General features: G+C 39.9%; 2 gene segments (V, D, J or C); both read right to left on the reverse strand.

Annotated features, from left to right (window-relative positions):
• Positions 1–359: 359 nt before the first annotated feature.
• Positions 360–8,410, reverse strand: LOC117010802. The segment is given in 5 exon segments: positions 360–559; positions 2,006–2,112; positions 3,224–3,241; positions 3,623–3,958; positions 8,006–8,410. Coding segments are annotated over 5 exon segments (525 nt in total).
• A 2,541-nt stretch (positions 8,411–10,951) lies between these two features.
• Positions 10,952–19,309, reverse strand: LOC117010795. The segment is given in 5 exon segments: positions 10,952–12,196; positions 13,646–13,752; positions 14,864–14,881; positions 15,263–15,598; positions 17,658–19,309. Coding segments are annotated over 5 exon segments (658 nt in total).
• Between the last annotated feature and the right edge of the window lie 544 nt (positions 19,310–19,853).

Below are 19,853 nucleotides of genomic sequence, written 5' to 3' on the forward strand. Positions count from 1 at the left end.
CAAAATCAGCTCCGGGTGAGGGCAAGCCTCCAAAGCCTGCAGCCTTGCTCCACTTGTTGGTACATGGTGTAAGCACTGGATGAGTTCCTACTGTTCCCATAAGAGAGAAGTTACTCCTACAGGCATTGTTAGTGAATGATCTTCAATGAGAGTTGCTTATGGCACTATTTATCACTGAAAGTTGTGTGGTAGGACATTATTACGACAGAAGACCAAATTTAAAAACAACAAATCATGCTTTTTCAGGAGAAAAGAAGTAAAAACTTTATTCCTGAATCAAAGAGATGAGCTCTCAGCCTCATAGCATTAAGAAAGTGCTAGTCTTAAAGACACATTACAATAAAATACGGTTCATTTTGATATGGAAGTACAGGAGAAACTCAGCAATGATTACAACAAAGTGAAGAACAGCATGGCAACAGAGAATTATAAAAAAATAATCTTCACAAGTTCGTAAAAGCACAGATACTTTGCTAGGGAAAGGTAGACAACTTGTTGTGCTCCTGCTGATGTGATGACAAGGGCTCTTCATTTATTCTCTAGATAATTTGACACCAGTCTAATTGAAAACAGAATGGAATACAATAAGAAGAACTATAAAATAATAATGACAACAACTGCCAAAGGACAGAAACAAATACAGGAATTGGCAGGATGACCTTGCCCAAGGAGTTACCATCAATAGTTCCGTGTTCAAGTGGTAACCAGGCCCAAATGGTTTCCCTCAAGGGTCTGTAAGGGGACCAAAAGCATTTTTCTACTTTCATCAGTGTGGCATTGGTCAAGGGTAGCTTCAGCAAGTTCCCAGATGACACAATGTTGTGTGGCCATTGATGTGTTTGAGGGAAAGGATGGAATCTCAAGGGACCTGGAGAGACTTAGAGACCCCACCAATCCCACCCTGTGTCCAGCTCTGGATGCCACACATGCCACACAGGAAACTCATGAGTGTGCGAGAGCACCTCAAGAGCAGACCCACAAAAAATAGACCCAGGGCTTCAGGGTACAAAGACGGGCTTAGAGAGCAACCCATCTTCACACAGGAGAAGAGAAGCCTCTGGAGAGGCCTGCCTGAGGCCTTTCAATACAGGGCAGTGGGCAACTTCTGAGAAAAACAGAGATGTTTTACCAAGGCCTGCAGTGACAGGACAAAGGGCACTGCTTTTAAACTGATACAGGGTAGCTTCAGATTAAAGGAAAAAATTTGTTCTGGTGAGGGTGCTGAGACAGTGGAACAAGTTTCCCAGAGAAGCTGTGGATGTCCCAGTCGTGGAAGTGTTTAAGGCCAGGTTCCGGGGGGCTATGACCAACTTGGTCTAGTGAGAGCTCTTCCTGCCCATTTCACTGGGGGGATGGATCTAGATTATATTTAAATGTTCTTTCTAACCTAATTCATTCAATGATTCTATGATTATGATCCCAGAAAGGACAAATCTACCCGTCCCGTAAATCCTTGCAAAAGGACGAAAAAATAGAATTGAGATTGTTTTCATTCTTGAACTCAGCTCTATCAGTTCACTTTTCAAAAACACCACCCTGTTCTTTGAAAGGGACAAGTGCTGAGGCTTCCGTGGTTCTCACTGGGTGTATCTTTCATACACTGGGTGTATCAGACATAGGAAAAACTTACTAACAAAAAGCATTTTCTGGCAGTTAGTCAAATTTATCCCATTTTTTCAGAATGATCCCATTGTTTTTTGTAAATCTTTGTAAATGTTTGATCCGATTTATCCCCTGCACAATCTCAAAACTCCAGCTTATTATTTTCACTGCAGGTAAAAGCCCCTTTACAATCATTACACAAGTGCATGATATATCTTGGCTAGATAGCATTGATGTTATTTGAGTTCTGGAAAAACCCATCATTTGTGATTTTTCAAGCTGGACTGCACAAAGCCTGGCAGAGTTCCTGCAGAGCAAGCACACCTCTGAGATCAGGTTTAGCCTGCATTCACTGATCCTTGAGTAGTGAGTAAGCCCAGCCTTCCAAGGCACTCTGACTTACCTTGGCTGTCCACACCAGACCACTGACCAAAACAGCGTAGACCAAGGCTTTGCCACACAGGATGAGGTAAGTGAGCTTCAGAGAATTTCCATATCGCAAGTACGACTCTGCAAGTCAAACACCATTTGTGTATTCAATTATCATCATCATCATCACAAGATGCTGGTTCTAATAGAGCTTTCATCAAATGAGAACCCTTGAAATCTTTAGCTAGGCAACATAAAAGAACTAGAGCCAAATGAATGGCTCTGCTGACACAAGAGAGCAGCACATGGGACAGAACTCATGGGGACTCAAAAGCCAAAAGAGAAAGCAAGTCAAGGAAAGACAAGAGATTGGCTTTATGCTGGAAAAGTACTGAGTTGCCGTACTGATGAACTGGGCTGTTCATCTGAGTTCCCTGCTAAGAACACAAAATAGGCTGAATCACAAGATATGAATTTTTTATTTTGTCTCATTATTGTCATTAGGAGTGCTGTTGATGTGTCAGGAAAGTTTTACAAAGCCCAGATTAACACGGCTTCTAGAAGTTTTGTACTTGTAGATTTTTCACTCTTAAGGGGTTGCCATAGTATTGAGGTACCAGCTCTGTCTTGGTTCAGACTTAAGATTCCTGAAGCATTGAAGAAGTTGTTGTGTGCAGATATGCATACAAAGAGGAAAGAAATGTAATTGTTCATACAGATATCCTCCATGCAGGACAGCAGTGGGGAAGGGAATGTGACTTGTCATGAGAAGTGTTCTGACATTGACAGTAAGCAATATTCAGAATAACATATCCTGAATCTTGAGGTCAGAATCACTTGGATAAGTATGGACCATTTCTTTCCTGGCTGAGCAAGAATATTCCTAATGGAAGTAAGTTTCTATGACTGGAGGAAACGATAAAGAGCAAATTGCAGTCTACAGGAAGGTAGCATGATTTCTTCTATTTTCATATGGAATCTATCTATGTTCAAATGGAATCATATAGGAGAGCTAAACCCCAAAGCAGAGCTACATAGAATATGCACAAACAACCTCCAAAAACATTTCTTCCTTTTTTTGTTGTTTTTAATATCATATACAAATCACTTAGATGAAAAAGTAGAAGCTATTCATACAGCAGATCTCTTCCACACATTGTCCTTAGTGTCAGTAAAGCGGGAATTAAAATACACACTGATAACTGCCTGAGAGAAGAGGCAAAATTCTCTTTATGTGAGAAGCCACACGTACCTTCTGTGAGCGCACAACCTGAAAGACAAAAGTGGACTGAAAGTCATGTTTCTCTTCAAAGCAAATAGAATATCGATTGTAGAGGTTTCAGTTTACAAAACACTGCCTCATTCATTCTACTGTACTAGACGTTTTATGAAACTATACAATTTACTCTACTACAGAGATTTCTCAGTGGAAAGTCTGAGGAAACTCTAGACATACACTGGGAATGTAGGCACAAAGGCCCAGAAATGGGACAAGACATATACAAATACCTACATATTTAGGTATGCACGTGTGCCAGAAGAGCAACCTGAATGGAAGCTATATGTAGATGTGGTTTATATCATAACACATGATCTTTTGATTTTGTGATTTCTGTCTTATACAGCATGGTGAGAGATGTTTTTTACTCACCAGCATCACCATGGATAAATTTGTTTATTGATTGCGTTGTTCCATTCTGAAAAAAACTGGCAACACACTCGAAGCGATTCAAAGGGTTGAACCATTCCCAGGCTGGCATCCTCAGTCGGCTGGTCAGTGAGTAGGTGCTCCCATTCTTTGTGGAGGACTCGTCTGTCCCCACCCCTTCTGTCCTTTTCACACCATTCACCTTCCAGACCAGAGTCAGGTGGTCAGGGTAGAAACCAGAGGCCAGGCACACCAGTGTGGCCTTGCTCTTCTGCTGGATCTCCTGCTTTGATGGGGAAAAGATGGCCACAGCTGGAGGTATGATTTCATCATTCTTCCCTGAAACACAAAGCAACATGCTCCAGCGCCTCCATCCCTCTGTTCAGTCGGGAACCCCTGAAAATGGTCCTGAGTTTGTGCCCTGTTACTCCCAAAAACCCTGACCTTTTAACAGCTGTCTGTGTGACAATTAATGTCTATTGGACATGACACACCAGGAAAGTGGAAGGATTGGTTTTCACTCATTACACAGAAACATAAAGGGTCTGGCCACAGAAATGCATGAGCACATGAATTTCTTGTATTGCCTTTAGAAAGCTAAAAAGAAGCTGAGCAAACAGGTGCACAGAAAACTCGCCAGTTTTTCTGTAAGGTCTGTCTTTGTAATATTGTTTTAATAGATAAGGGAGTCTCTTATAAGGCACAAACATCTTCAACAAACTGAGTTACGTTCCTGGAAATGGAGTTAAGACATTGCAGTGTTCAGAATTATACTGTCATGGGATACCCTACTTGGCACCCCATCTCAAAGATGACCAAGAAGGAAGGAAGGAAGGATGGAAGGAAGGAAGGAAGAAGCTGATCCTTCTCACTGTCAGAAGTGAAAATCACTTGAGGCAGGTAACATGAATCTGCCTGGGACAGCTTTTGACTTGAGTCTTAACTTGCCATCCATTTTTAATAACATTAGTAACATTGAACATGTCTTTATGTAATTTAATTTTTTAGGTTATTGTAGGTATGAGAAGCTCGGATCCTGGGCTTCCCAAAATGATGCAAGACTCTATACAATCACAAATCAAAAATTGTTCTGTCGTAAAGTGTTTAATACCTACTTATAAGACTAATGAGAACAGACTGCAGCCAAGGGAATGTACAAGACAGCCATGAGAAGTTACTCAGAAGCCAGGCAGTGACCCTGAAAGCCAGAGGGTTTTCCATATACTATATTACAGTGCCTTCTTTACTCATCTAACATGAGAAACCCATGAGGTCTGTAGAGTGCTGCTGGAAAAAGAAATGCAGAGAAAACTATGGAGTCAAAGAGGAAATTATTTCTCCGGGTTGCTTTTATTGTATGACGGTACTATGAATTGTAGATGTTCTTCCAGATGGCTCTCGCCTTTCCAGAGGAAGAGATGTAGCAGAATTAGCAGAAACCAGTATCTGTCAGAGGTCTTGTCTCCTCAGCCCTCGTGTCTGTATTCAAATGATGCCTCAGTTGTGACCATCAGTGCTTGCTCTGCAAAGATCCCTGGTCTGCTTCTGTATGAGCTTGTACTTGAGACTTTAGATGACCTGGATATTGAATAGAGGTAACTCCCTAGTGGGTTTAGCACTGCTCTGCTTTGCTTTCAGAGGGTATGAAGAGAGGTTGATTGTTTCTACTTCTCCCTTCTAGCACTTGGCCTTATGATTTTTTTTCCTATCCTAGAGGAATCTCTGACAAATTCTTTGGCTCATAGCCTTAACGGTTAATGATTGATGAGATGGAAACATAAAGGAAGACAAATAAAAAGGGAGAGATTTAATAGAGGGTAGAAAGGAAGAAATAAGTAACAAAGAAGAGGGTGTCAGGTGAAAAATGGAGATAGAAAGAAAGAATGATAGAACTACTGAAACTTCTGGAAAATTAGAGAAAACCAGAAAATTAGCATTCTTGAAATGGAATAAAGGGATTGGTAAAAGCAAGAACTACAGCAAAAAGTCTACTGTGTAGCCCATTTTGTTATGGTCTTCCACATGTTCCATGGTTCCACTTACAGAAAGTTTGATCACTTCCATGCATAAACTCATAAATTCCCTGTCACACAGACTTCACCCACATGAAAGAAAAGGTACCACAATTCCTCCATTCCCATCACGGCAAGGTCAGTTTCATAATTTCTTGTTATCTTTCACTCCAACTCTCAGTTTTAAATCATCTGTATATATGCTACAAATTTTTAACAAAAGGGAAATTTTCGAGTGTCCTCCACACTGAGCACTTGGGTAAACAACAGCTCCTTACCTATAACTCTGAGCACAGTGCCGACTCCAAAGTTAAGCTGTTGGTTTGCACAGCTGTACAAGGTCAGTTTGTAACCCCATTGCCATTATGCTCTTCCTGCCAGTCACATAGATCTTTAAAATATTTCTGTTTAAAGGAGCAGGCACCAGTGAGTATTTCTACAGTTTTCTATCAGATGGGGCGGCAGCAGCAAATAAAAAAGTTACTTTGCCCTGTGATTCCAATATGCCCTGATATAAATGACATTATATCCTTTTCTGGGATGGGAGAAAACTGAGAAAGAAAATGGGGGAAAAAGAATAGAGGAAAAAAGTATGCTGACAGAAAAATAATACAGTCCTAGCTGAGCAGGAGAACAGTCCTAGTAGAAGCTGGGAGAAGGACTGTTAGCAGAAGCCAGCATTCCAAAGCAACTTTAGAGAGCCTTCCAACTATCGATGGAGAGGTAAAGTGCCAGCAAGATTACTTTTTCTCCATGAGTCAGCACACAGGAGAATCCAGAGTCTACCTCCAAAATACTGATTTGGATCATTATACAGATGAACTACAAAAACCTGAAGATCAGAGAAGCATTTTTCATTCCCAACCTCTACTATATTTTCTTGAAGAATGGATGAAAATAAAATTATTTATTCCCTTCTCCCTTTATGACATTCCCAGAAATGAAAGGCTGAAGACACAAGAACCTCAACATTTGTGCCTGTAAATCCTACACTTCCATAATTGCACATCTCATTTTAATAAGCAACCATTAAAGCATTATTCCTGTTCTCATGGTTGCCTGAAAAGTTATCATTACTAAGTTTTTAATTAAGAATGGTCTTGTCCCCTAAACCAGTATCACATAGATCACAGAGTTCTGACTTCTTACTTACCTATGACCGTAAGTTTTGTCCCACTGCCAAAGTTCAGTCTATTATTATTCACACTGTTTTGCAGCTGCAGAAAAACCTCTCTTCTACTGCCAGACCTCTGAGCTGAGTCAAGCCTGTGGACTAGCCCTCCCCTCATGTGGTACCAGCAAAAGAAGAAACATGGAATACATTTATCTCAGATCTCCTAGAAAACAGGTCTCTTAGGGAACACCACCAAATCTGTGTCTAAACAGCTGAGATCAACATCAGAAATACCCTCCCCAGAGCCCTTTTGCTTCAGGCTCAATCAGTTATTGGAGCTTTCACCATGTCTTTAGAGGATATTTATCTATTTATCTAGGTGTCATATTAGAATATTAGAAAATATTTCCCATATGCGGACATCCCTTGAGATCGCCTTCTCTTTGAAATGAATCATATTTTATTTTTATGTGGTGTTCCATCGCTGTTTAGTAGTACCTCTTCTGAAATAGTAAGACTATTGTCCTTAATGATCCTTGTATCACCATCCTGGTGATCCTGTAGAGTGGAAAGAAACTGGCTGTGCTGTGGAGATCTACTTTCTATAACAACAAGGACTTAAAAAGCTGCAGAGAGATTTTAGCATTGCTTCTCATAAAGTTGAGCATTTAGTTTTGCATTCTGTTTTATCAACCAAAAAATGCTAGCATACTTGATTTTTCCCCAGTTATCTGAGATAACACATTCTTTAATTCATCCTGGGAAGATCCAAGGTAATTTAAGCTTGTGTCATTGGATTTTGTTTTCTAGACCCATTCAAAGTGTAAGCCTGTTCTTTCCAGACAGATAGAAAAAGGGGTTTTTTTGGTTTTTTTAAACTGAGTTTTTCTTAATCATCTCTAACCCAACAGAACCTGCCTTATAGATACTAGTTATACTTTTGGAGAATTTTTTCATGTGTTGATTCATTAGGACAACTGTTTTTTATGTCATACACACATTTTTAAAATTAATTTCTTATCCCAATTCTTTCTGGGGACAGCTTTTTATTTACTGAAAATGCATTCATTCAGTCCTTCAAAATGAAAGGTGTGTCTCTACACAGACGACTAAACTTAGCATGTTCCCTGAAGCTGACAGGATTACTAGCACACCAGGAGACAACCAGTTAAATAATGTAAGGGAGGGTAATTATGAAACTCTCTAAAGAGAAGACAAAGCATTTGAAATTAATTAAAAGATGGAAAACAAATTTCTTACCCATTACTGTAAGTTTTGTTCCACTGCCGAAAAGCATATCAGCACTGTTCACAGTGACAAAGTGATGTATCGTAAGCTAAGAAAAGGGATGCACTGCAGTTGGCTTACACTAGGACAAGCTTTAGAAACCATTACTGTTTTTGGAAACCCAACCATCACTCATTCTCTATCTGAGGTGGTTCACCTTTGGCAGCAAACTAAAACAAATCCCAGAGTTTTCCCTTCCATGGCAGGCCAGCTATCTTCAATAGGGTTGCAGGATCCCGTTCAATTTTCTGATGGGTTAAAATAATCCAAACAAGGAGACCCCAGAAGAATCTGTTGACTGGTCCCAGACATTCAGAAGAACTATTCATAGCCATCAGGAAGAACTGCAGTGAGACTGGGGAGAAGGATTAGAGGCAGCCTTTGTACTCACAGGCATGAGGCAGTCACCAGATATTGGAGGATGATTTTTTAAGAATGAAAACCAAAACGCATTTCATGTAGTGCCTCTGAGAGATACCTGATACAAGTCAGATTTCTTTTTCTAACACTTGTATCAAATTAAGAAAGAACCATTCTGTCACCTATTGCAAACATTGGTGCATCAGGAAAAAATAATAATTCCAGCTTTGCCTGCTCAATAGGCTTTAGGTGCATCTGCAATCAGTTTGGTTTGCTGAAAATTAATTTCAATATTGCAGAATTTCCTGGCTTGCTTCCTAGAGAGGCCAGGCTTAGTGCTCAGATGCTGAAAGCAAGTCCCAGCATACGAGGACTGTTGAGAGAAACTAAGGCAGAGCACATTTGCTCTGCTGCAGAATTCTCTGCAGTTGCCTTAACACACTCTGCCCCAAAGCTCAAGCACCTATGGGTTTTTGTAAAGGCTTCCTGGCAAATGTATCATCGTGGCCCCCCCCCACTGCTGAGCCACAATGATACAACCTGGTACAAAAACAATCCCACCCATGACTCCACCCCCTTGTTTTTGTCAACCAGGAAGGATTGCCATGAGTACCTCTACTGGTTTGGCTACAGAGGCTACTGTGATGAGATAGAAATACTGTTGACAAGATAGAAATGTTTTTGTTATTGCTGAAGTGCTTACCCATCATTCAAGGGCTTTTCTGCTTCTCATACCGCCATGCTGGCAAGGAGGCTGATGGTGCATGGGAGATAGGGAGGAGGGACAACAGGGGCAGCTGATTCCAACTGCTCCAAGGGATATTCCATATCCTATAGCGTCATGCTCAATATGTGAAAGGGGAGAGAAGGGGGAAGAAGAAGGAAGCGAAGGATATTTGGAGTGATGATGTTTGTCCTCCCCAGTCATCGTTATGTGTGATGGGGCCCTGCCATCCTGGGAATGGCTGAACACCTGCCCACCCATGGGAAGTGGTGAATGAATTCCTTGTTATGCTTTGCTTGTGTGCACAGGTTTTGCTTTACATCTTAAGCTGTCTTTATCTCAAGCCACAAATTTTTCATTTGTGCTTTTCCGATTCTGTCTCCAGTCCTGCTGCTGGGTAGCAAGCACGCAGCTGCATGGGGCTTGATCCTGGCTGGGGCTAAACCATGACAGAAGCACAGACCACATCCTTCCTTTGCCATTGCTGCTTCTATGTGATAGTCCAATTACCTCTCAGTGTATCCATTATCCCTCAATTTATAATCTTAAGAATTTTTTCTTGTACTCACAAAGGTAACACTTTAATTTTCTTTTATTGGTTGCCTTTAAATGCAGTAATTTTTCCCTTGGTAGTGTCATGGCAGTGATCATGTTGCTTTTCTTCTACTCTTTCTCTCTTCTGCCCCCAGGATGTCACAAACTTCAGACCCATAGTAACTGGTTTTTAAAGGGAGTAATTTGCTTACTATAGGCTTGTTGTTTCTCCTTTTACCCTTTTTACCCTATCTCTCTGTTATGTCTTTGTTTTCATTCTTGATTTGCTTTCCTTGGTATCAATTTTCTTATTTTGTAGTCTTTCTGTATTTCCTTTTTACTCTTTTTTTAAAAGGTCAACACAATTTAAACATACTTCATTGATTGTCTTATGCAGTATTTCCCTGGAATTTTCACTTCTTTTTGTCTAAAACTTTCCCCTTCATTCTCACTAGCTGGTTTACTTGAAAACTGTAAGAGACACAGTATAATTGTAAACAGTGAATTTGCATAAATATCACTTTGAAGACATCATTTTGTTCAATGTGGTCTCCTGTATGGCTAAAATCAGTGACAACAAATGTGTGCAGAGCAGAATTCTTCTTATCTCCTTGGACCTAAGGATCAGCCCATCACAAATATCCTCTGTCCCAAACACTATTAAGAAAGAGCTTGATGGACAAAAAATTTCCTTTAGATATACTTTAATCCAAAAGGGGAAAAAAAAAACCAAAGCAGGTATTATATGAGCCCAGATACCTATCTCTCTCTTTTAAAGTGCTTTCTTTGTAAAATCACCTGTGTAATAGAGGGAGTGCGTGTGCATGAGAATTACATAAAGCAGCAAGCTTGGAAAAGAACAGGATTGGATCACTGTACTTGGTCTCAATTTCCAGTGACTGAAAGATACTAATTCAGTGTAGGAACATTCTTCTTATTCTGGAGTCTAAAGGGGAATGTCTACAATTTGCCAAATTCCTTTCTTACATAGCTTGCCTTCACCAAAATGCCTATGATCAAGTTTGTCCTCTGTTCACTTTAACCAAGTTCTGGCATGACCACTCAGAAAATCTCTGTGTGTGAGGACAAGATTGATATGGGGGGTTTTCTGACAGGCCTGATAAATGCAGCCATTTTCACCAAATGTTCTAATAAATTATATTCATTCTAATATGTTTTAGACTGAGCTAGAATTGTTTTTTAATATTCCATTCCGCTGTGCTTCAGTATATTCAAACTTCATAAAGCATGAATAATGAGGCATCTTGGGAAAAGAGCTCATGATCAGAATCCAACACCTTCTCTCTTTGTTTATCTTTGTCAAACCCTCTGAAATGCACCTCTTTGTACAACCTTCTAATGATTGCCACCTGCTGGGAACTGGTTTTTTTGTTTTCCCTCCAAAGAGGAAGGGGTCAACTTTCCCTAGACCAGATTGTTCACATCTTAGGAATGTAAGACCCCTTGAAGTACTATTGTAAAAAGTATTTTTCAGTAAACAGTTCTCCACTTTGTTTGAAGCAGCCACAAGACTACTTAAGCAATTTCTGTACCCAGAATGCAAAATAAATTTCTTAGTACAGTAGGATATTTTCTCCTGTTCTGAAGTGTTTTGAGGAGATTAAAGGAGTGACAAGCATAGACCAGGAAAAATTACTCCATTTTACAGTATTATGCCCATCTGTCCTCTACACTAAAATACAGCTTTTTCCTTTAATGACATTAAAAGAGATATGACAGATTTCTCTCAAGGTTGTCATCAGATCCTTCTGAAACAAACACATTAAGCGTCAGGGGACTTTTAATCTATTCACCAAATTTTTCATCGCTACCAGTGTGAGTCTGGTGTCATCACCAAGAAAAACCCCATGGAAGAATATGAAAGAAAAAGCAGCTCCCAGGCCTGTCCCCAGATACTGTCACTTCTCATCTGGCTAGAGTGCTGTTTCCTTCTCTAGCACCTTTGAATTATGCATGTATTTTGGCTCAAAATCAGCTCCGGGTGAGGGCAAGCCTCCAAAGCCTGCAGCCTTGCTCCACTTGTTGGTACATGGTGTAAGCACTGGATGAGTTCCTACTGTTCCCATAAGAGAGAAGTTACTCCTACAGGCATTGTTAGTGAATGATCTTCAATGAGAGTTGCTTATGGCACTATTTATCACTGAAAGTTGTGTGGTAGGACATTATTACGACAGAAGACCAAATTTAAAAACAACAAATCATGCTTTTTCAGGAGAAAAGAAGTAAAAACTTTATTCCTGAATCAAAGAGATGAGCTCTCAGCCTCATAGCATTAAGAAAGTGCTAGTCTTAAAGACACATTACAATAAAATACGATTCATTTTGATATGGAAGTACAGGAGAAACTCAGCAATGATTACAACAAAGTGAAGAACAGCATGGCAACAGAGAATTATAAAAAAATAATCTTCACAAGTTCGTAAAAGCACAGATACTTTGCTAGGGAAAGGTAGACAACTTGTTGTGCTCCTGCTGATGTGATGACAAGGGCTCTTCATTTATTCTCTAGATAATTTGACACCAGTCTAATTGAAAACAGAATGGAATACAATAAGAAGAACTATAAAATAATAATGACAACAACAACTGCCAAAGGACAGAAACAAATACAGGAATTGGCAGGATGACCTTGCCCAAGGAATTACCATCAATAGTTCCGTGTTCAAGTGGTAACCAGGCCCAAATGGTTTCCCTCAAGGGTCTGTAAGGGGACCAAAAGCATTTTTCTACTTTCATCAGTGTGGCATTGGTCAAGGGTAGCTTCAGCAAGTTCCCAGATGACACAATGTTGTGTGGCCATTGATGTGTTTGAGGGAAAGGATGGAATCTCAAGGGACCTGGAGAGACTTAGAGACCCCACCAATCCCACCCTATGTCCAGCTCTGGATGCCACACATGCCACACAGGAAACTCATGAGTGTGCGAGAGCACCTCAAGAGCAGACCCACAAAAAATAGACCCAGGGCTTCAGGGTACAAAGGCGGGCTTAGAGAGCAACCCATCTTCACACAGGAGAAGAGAAGCCTCTGGAGAGGCCTGCCTGAGGCCTTTCAATACAGGGCAGTGGGCAACTTCTGAGAAAAACAGAGATGTTTTACCAAGGCCTGCAGTGACAGGACAAAGGGCACTGCTTTTAAACTGATACAGGGTAGCTTCAGATTAAAGGAAAAAATTTGTTCTGGTGAGGGTGCTGAGACAGTGGAACAGGTTTCCCAGAGAAGCTGTGGATGTCCCAGTCGTGGAAGTGTTTAAGGCCAGGTTCCGGGGGGCTATGACCAACTTGGTCTAGTGAGAGCTCTTCCTGCCCATTTCACTGGGGGGATGGATCTAGATTATATTTAAATGTTCTTTCTAACCTAATTCATTCAATGATTCTATGATTATGATCCCAGAAAGGACAAATCTACCCGTCCCGTAAATCCTTGCAAAAGGACGAAAAAATAGAATTGAGATTGTTTTCATTCTTGAACTCAGCTCTATCAGTTCACTTTTCAAAAACACCACCCTGTTCTTTGAAAGGGACAAGTGCTGAGGCTTCCGTGGTTCTCACCGGGTGTATCTTTCATACACTGGGTGTATCAGACATAGGAAAAACTTACTAACAAAAAGCATTTTCTGGCAGTTAGTCAAATTTATCCCATTTTTTCAGAATGATCCCATTGTTTTTTGTAAATCTTTGTAAATGTTTGATCCGATTTATCCCCTGCACAATCTCAAAACTCCAGCTTATTATTTTCACTGCAGGTAAAAGCCCCTTTACAATCATTACACAAGTGCATGATATATCTTGGCTAGATAGCATTGATGTTATTTGAGTTCTGGAAAAACCCATCATTTGTGATTTTTCAAGCTGGACTGCACAAAGCCTGGCAGAGTTCCTGCAGAGCAAGCACACCTCTGAGATCAGGTTTAGCCTGCATTCACTGATCCTTGAGTAGTGAGTAAGCCCAGCCTTCCAAGGCACTCTGACTTACCTTGGCTGTCCACACCAGACCACTGACCAAAACAGCGTAGACCAAGGCTTTGCCACACAGGATGAGGTAAGTGAGCTTCAGAGAATTTCCATATCGCAAGTACGACTCTGCAAGTCAAACACCATTTGTGTATTCAATTATCATCATCATCATCACAAGATGCTGGTTCTAATAGAGCTTTCATCAAATGAGAACCCTTGAAATCTTTAGCTAGGCAACATAAAAGAACTAGAGCCAAATGAATGGCTCTGCTGACACAAGAGAGCAGCACATGGGACAGAACTCATGGGGACTCAAAAGCCAAAAGAGAAAGCAAGTCAAGGAAAGACAAGAGATTGGCTTTATGCTGGAAAAGTACTGAGTTGCCGTACTGATGAACTGGGCTGTTCATCTGAGTTCCCTGCTAAGAACACAAAATAGGCTGAATCACAAGATATGAATTTTTTATTTTGTCTCATTATTGTCATTAGGAGTGCTGTTGATGTGTCAGGAAAGTTTTACAAAGCCCAGATTAACACGGCTTCTAGAAGTTTTGTACTTGTAGATTTTTCACTCTTAAGGGGTTGCCATAGTATTGAGGTACCAGCTCTGTCTTGGTTCAGACTTAAGATTCCTGAAGCATTGAAGAAGTTGTTGTGTGCAGATATGCATACAAAGAGGAAAGAAATGTAATTGTTCATACAGATATCCTCCATGCAGGACAGCAGTGGGGAAGGGAATGTGACTTGTCATGAGAAGTGTTCTGACATTGACAGTAAGCAATATTCAGAATAACATATCCTGAATCTTGAGGTCAGAATCACTTGGATAAGTATGGACCATTTCTTTCCTGGCTGAGCAAGAATATTCCTAATGGAAGTAAGTTTCTATGACTGGAGGAAACGATAAAGAGCAAATTGCAGTCTACAGGAAGGTAGCATGATTTCTTCTATTTTCATATGGAATCTATCTATGTTCAAATGGAATCATATAGGAGAGCTAAACCCCAAAGCAGAGCTACATAGAATATGCACAAACAACCTCCAAAAACATTTCTTCCTTTTTTTGTTGTTTTTAATATCATATACAAATCACTTAGATGAAAAAGTAGAAGCTATTCATACAGCAGATCTCTTCCACACATTGTCCTTAGTGTCAGTAAAGCGGGAATTAAAATACACACTGATAACTGCCTGAGAGAAGAGGCAAAATTCTCTTTATGTGAGAAGCCACACGTACCTTCTGTGAGCGCACAACCTGAAAGACAAAAGTGGACTGAAAGTCATGTTTCTCTTCAAAGCAAATAGAATATCGATTGTAGAGGTTTCAGTTTACAAAACACTGCCTCATTCATTCTACTGTACTAGACGTTTTATGAAACTATACAATTTACTCTACTACAGAGATTTCTCAGTGGAAAGTCTGAGGAAACTCTAGACATACACTGGGAATGTAGGCACAAAGGCCCAGAAATGGGACAAGACATATACAAATACCTACATATTTAGGTATGCACGTGTGCCAGAAGAGCAACCTGAATGGAAGCTATATGTAGATGTGGTTTATATCATAACACATGATCTTTTGATTTTGTGATTTCTGTCTTATACAGCATGGTGAGAGATGTTTTTTACTCACCAGCATCACCATGGATAAATTTGTTTATTGATTGCGTTGTTCCATTCTGAAAAAAACTGGCAACACACTCGAAGCGATTCAAAGGGTTGAACCATTCCCAGGCTGGCATCCTCAGTCGGCTGGTCAGTGAGTAGGTGCTCCCATTCTTTGTGGAGGACTCGTCTGTCCCCACCCCTTCTGTCCTTTTCACACCATTCACCTTCCAGACCAGAGTCAGGTGGTCAGGGTAGAAACCAGAGGCCAGGCACACCAGTGTGGCCTTGCTCTTCTGCTGGATCTCCTGCTTTGATGGGGAAAAGATGGCCACAGCTGGAGGTATGATTTCATCATTCTTCCCTGAAACACAAAGCAACATGCTCCAGCGCCTCCATCCCTCTGTTCAGTCGGGAACCCCTGAAAATGGTCCTGAGTTTGTGCCCTGTTACTCCCAAAAACCCTGACCTTTTAACAGCTGTCTGTGTGACAATTAATGTCTATTGGACATGACACACCAGGAAAGTGGAAGGATTGGTTTTCACTCATTACACAGAAACATAAAGGGTCTGGCCACAGAAATGCATGAGCACATGAATTTCTTGTATTGCCTTTAGAAAGCTAAAAAGAAGCTGAGCAAACAGGTGCACAGAAAACTCGCCAGTTTTTCTGTAAGGTCTGTCTTTGTAATATTGTTTTAATAGATAAGGGAGTCTCTTATAAGGCACAAACATCTTCAACAAACTGAGTTACGTTCCTGGAAATGGAGTTAAGACATTGCAGTGTTCAGAATTATACTGTCATGGGATACCCTACTTGGCACCCCATCTCAAAGATGACCAAGAAGGAAGGAAGGAAGGATGGAAGGAAGGAAGGAAGAAGCTGATCCTTCTCACTGTCAGAAGTGAAAATCACTTGAGGCAGGTAACATGAATCTGCCTGGGACAGCTTTTGACTTGAGTCTTAACTTGCCATCCATTTTTAATAACATTAGTAACATTGAACATGTCTTTATGTAATTTAATTTTTTAGGTTATTGTAGGTATGAGAAGCTCGGATCCTGGGCTTCCCAAAATGATGCAAGACTCTATACAATCACAAATCAAAAATTGTTCTGTCGTAAAGTGTTTAATACCTACTTATAAGACTAATGAGAACAGACTGCAGCCAAGGGAATGTACAAGACAGCCATGAGAAGTTACTCAGAAGCCAGGCAGTGACCCTGAAAGCCAGAGGGTTTTCCATATACTATATTACAGTGCCTTCTTTACTCATCTAACATGAGAAACCCATGAGGTCTGTAGAGTGCTGCTGGAAAAAGAAATGCAGAGAAAACTATGGAGTCAAAGAGGAAATTATTTCTCCGGGTTACTTTTATTGTATGACGGTACTATGAATTGTAGATGTTCTTCCAGATGGCTCTCGCCTTTCCAGAGGAAGAGATGTAGCAGAATTAGCAGAAACCAGTATCTGTCAGAGGTCTTGTCTCCTCAGCCCTCGTGTCTGTATTCAAATGATGCCTCAGTTGTGACCATCAGTGCTTGCTCTGCAAAGATCCCTGGTCTGCTTCTGTATGAGCTTGTACTTGAGACTTTAGATGACCTGGATATTGAATAGAGGTAACTCCCTAGTGGGTTTAGCACTGCTCTGCTTTGCTTTCAGAGGGTATGAAGAGAGGTTGATTGTTTCTACTTCTCCCTTCTAGCACTTGGCCTTATGATTTTTTTTCCTATCCTAGAGGAATCTCTGACAAATTCTTTGGCTCATAGCCTTAACGACTAATGATTGATGAAAATGAATAGATTCAAGCCCAGAAAAGGATATCCAATATTAAAAAAAAACCAACAACAACAAAAAAATCAAAAACCAAAAAACCCCCAAAAAAACAACAGAAAAAGAACAACAAAAAACTCAAAAAATCCCTGAAAAAACCCAAAAAACCCAAACAAACTTGAAAATAGAGGAATCCAGGAAGTAAGGTAAGAAGTGAGATGGAAAGTATGATAAAACTACTGGAAAGAAAATAAGCAGGTTAGAAATTCAATGAGTTGATTGGTATAAGCAAGAACTGGAAGAAATATCTGATCAGTAACCCATTGTGTCTGGTCTCCTATACTGGTCATTTCATTCAGAACCTCTATAATATTTTCTTAGAGAATAGATGAAAATAAAATTACTTATTCCCTTTATGACATTCCCAGAATTTAAAGACAAAGGCTACAGACACAAGGACCTCAACATTTGTGCCTGTAAATCCTACATTTCCGTAATGGCACATCTCATTTTAATAAGCAACCAATAAAGCATTATTCCTGTTCTAATGGTTGCATGAAAAATTATCATTACTAATCTTTTAATTAAGAATGGTCTTGTCCCCTAAACCAGTATCACATAGATCACAGAGTTCTGACTTCTTACTTACCTATGACCGTAAGTTTTGTCCCACTGCCAAAGAATAATTTCTCATTATTCACACCATTTTGCAGCTGCAGAAAAACCTCTCCTCTACTGCCCGACCTCTGAGCTGAGCCAAGTCTGTGGACTAGCCCTCCCCTCATGTGGTACCAGCAAAAGAAGAAACATGGAATACATTTATCTCAGATCTCCTAGAAAACAGGTCTCTTAGGGAACACCATCAAATCTGTGTCTAAACAGCTGGGATCAACATCAGAAATACCCTCTCCAGAACCCTTTTGCTTCAGGCTTAGGTGAATCAGTGTTGGAGCTTCTACCACATCTTTAGAGGATATTTATCTGTTTATCCAGGTGTCATATTAGAATATTTGAAAATATTTGTTGTAATATATTCATTTGTAATATAAATGTCTTTTTTAACTTGCAAAATAATTTTTAATATATAGCACAGTGTCCTGGTCCACTATGCCCTTTGTAGAAGTGCCTAAACATGCTCCCTTTCCCTTTCCTTTTGCCTGGAAGGCTTTCCTTGGAAGGAAGTCTCTGTTTTTATTATCTGCACTCCCTTGGCGATGATTATTCAAGTTCACTGCATTCAGGCTCCTCAGACAAATTTTGTATTTCAAAAAACGGGCTGATCACTGATTTTTTTCCAATGGAGTATGAATTTTAGCACGTGTTTTAAATTTATTCTGTAGTGGTACAAATATTTGAGGCATCAATTCTTTGAACTCCAGGAGCAACACAAGAAGAAGAGATCACCATAATTTATCAGCATCTGAGCAGTAGCCTTGTTTTCCCCAGATTTGGACAGTCCAAATCCATACATGTAGCTCAGAAAAAAACATTCCCTGAGAACTCCTTTCCTTGGAAATGAATCATATAGTCTTCTTTTGTGGTTTTCAGTGGCTGTTTAGCATCTATTGTGAAATAGTAAATAATAGTGTTGTCCTTAATGATCTTTGTATCCCGATCCTGGTGAGTCTGTTCAGGGAAAAGAAACCGGCTGTGCTATGGAGAGCTACTTTCTATAACAACAAGGACCTAAAAATCTGCAGAGAGATTTTAGTATTGCTTCTCAGAAAGTTTAGCATTTTTTTTGCCTTCTGTTTTATCAGCCAAAAAATGCTAGCACACTTGTTTTTTCCCCAGTTATCTGAGATAACACATTCTTTAATTTACCCTGGGACGATCCAGGGTACTTTTGAGTTTGCATCATCTTGATTTTGTTTTCTAGACTCCTTCAAAGTGTAACAGTAAGTCAGTTCTTTCTAGACAGATAGACAGCTTTTTACTGACTTGTCCTTAATCCTCTGTAGCCCCAGCAGGACCAGCGTTATAGAAACTAGCTATAATTTTGGGGCATAAGGATTTTGCATGTGTTGATTCATTAGGACAACTGTTTTTATGTCAGACACACATTTTTAAATTCATTTATTGTCTCAATTCTTTCTAGGGACAGCTTTTTCTTTACTGAAAATGTATTCATTCAGTTCTCCGAAATTAAAGGTGTACCCTTACCTAGAGGACCCAACTTAGTCTGTTCTCTGAAATAGACAGGGTTACTATTACTAGCACACCAGGAGTACACCAGCTTAATAATGAAAGGGAGAATATTAATTAAATTCTTTTAAGAGAAGACATGGCATTAGAAGTGAATTAAAAGAGGAAACAAAAATTTCTTACCCATTACTGTAAGTTTTGTGCCACTGCCAAAAGATAAACCAGAGGTTTACACACTGACAAAGTGATGTATCATAAGCTAAGAGAAGGCATGCACTGCAGCTGGCTTACAATAAGCAGAAGCTTAAGAAATCATTTCTGCATTTGGAATTCCAAACACCTCACAATCTCTGTCTGAAGGGGTTTGACAGAAAACCAGCTTGAAATCAGAAATAAAATATGTAGAATACATAAAAGCATTTCCAAGACTTGTTTGATACTTTGTCTACATTTCACCCCATGTTGTTTTTGCCACCTTTCTCCAATCTCCATGTTACGTCACTGATTTTATCTGCTGTTCTCATTTTGCACGTCTTGAAAACAAGTAGACACACCCAAAAACTGTCACTATCTAGGAAGAGAACTCCTCAATAGCTAGAACTTCCTCACTGTCAGTCTTGTCTTCCAAGCATTGTGATGCCTTTTTTCTGTAAATTGTGAAGTTAATAATAGCATGATACTTGATTTTTGGTATTCATAT

The sequence above is a fragment of the Catharus ustulatus genome, chromosome 2 (genome assembly GCF_009819885.2).
Source record: "Catharus ustulatus isolate bCatUst1 chromosome 2, bCatUst1.pri.v2, whole genome shotgun sequence".
Taxonomy (NCBI): Eukaryota; Metazoa; Chordata; class Aves; order Passeriformes; family Turdidae; genus Catharus; species Catharus ustulatus.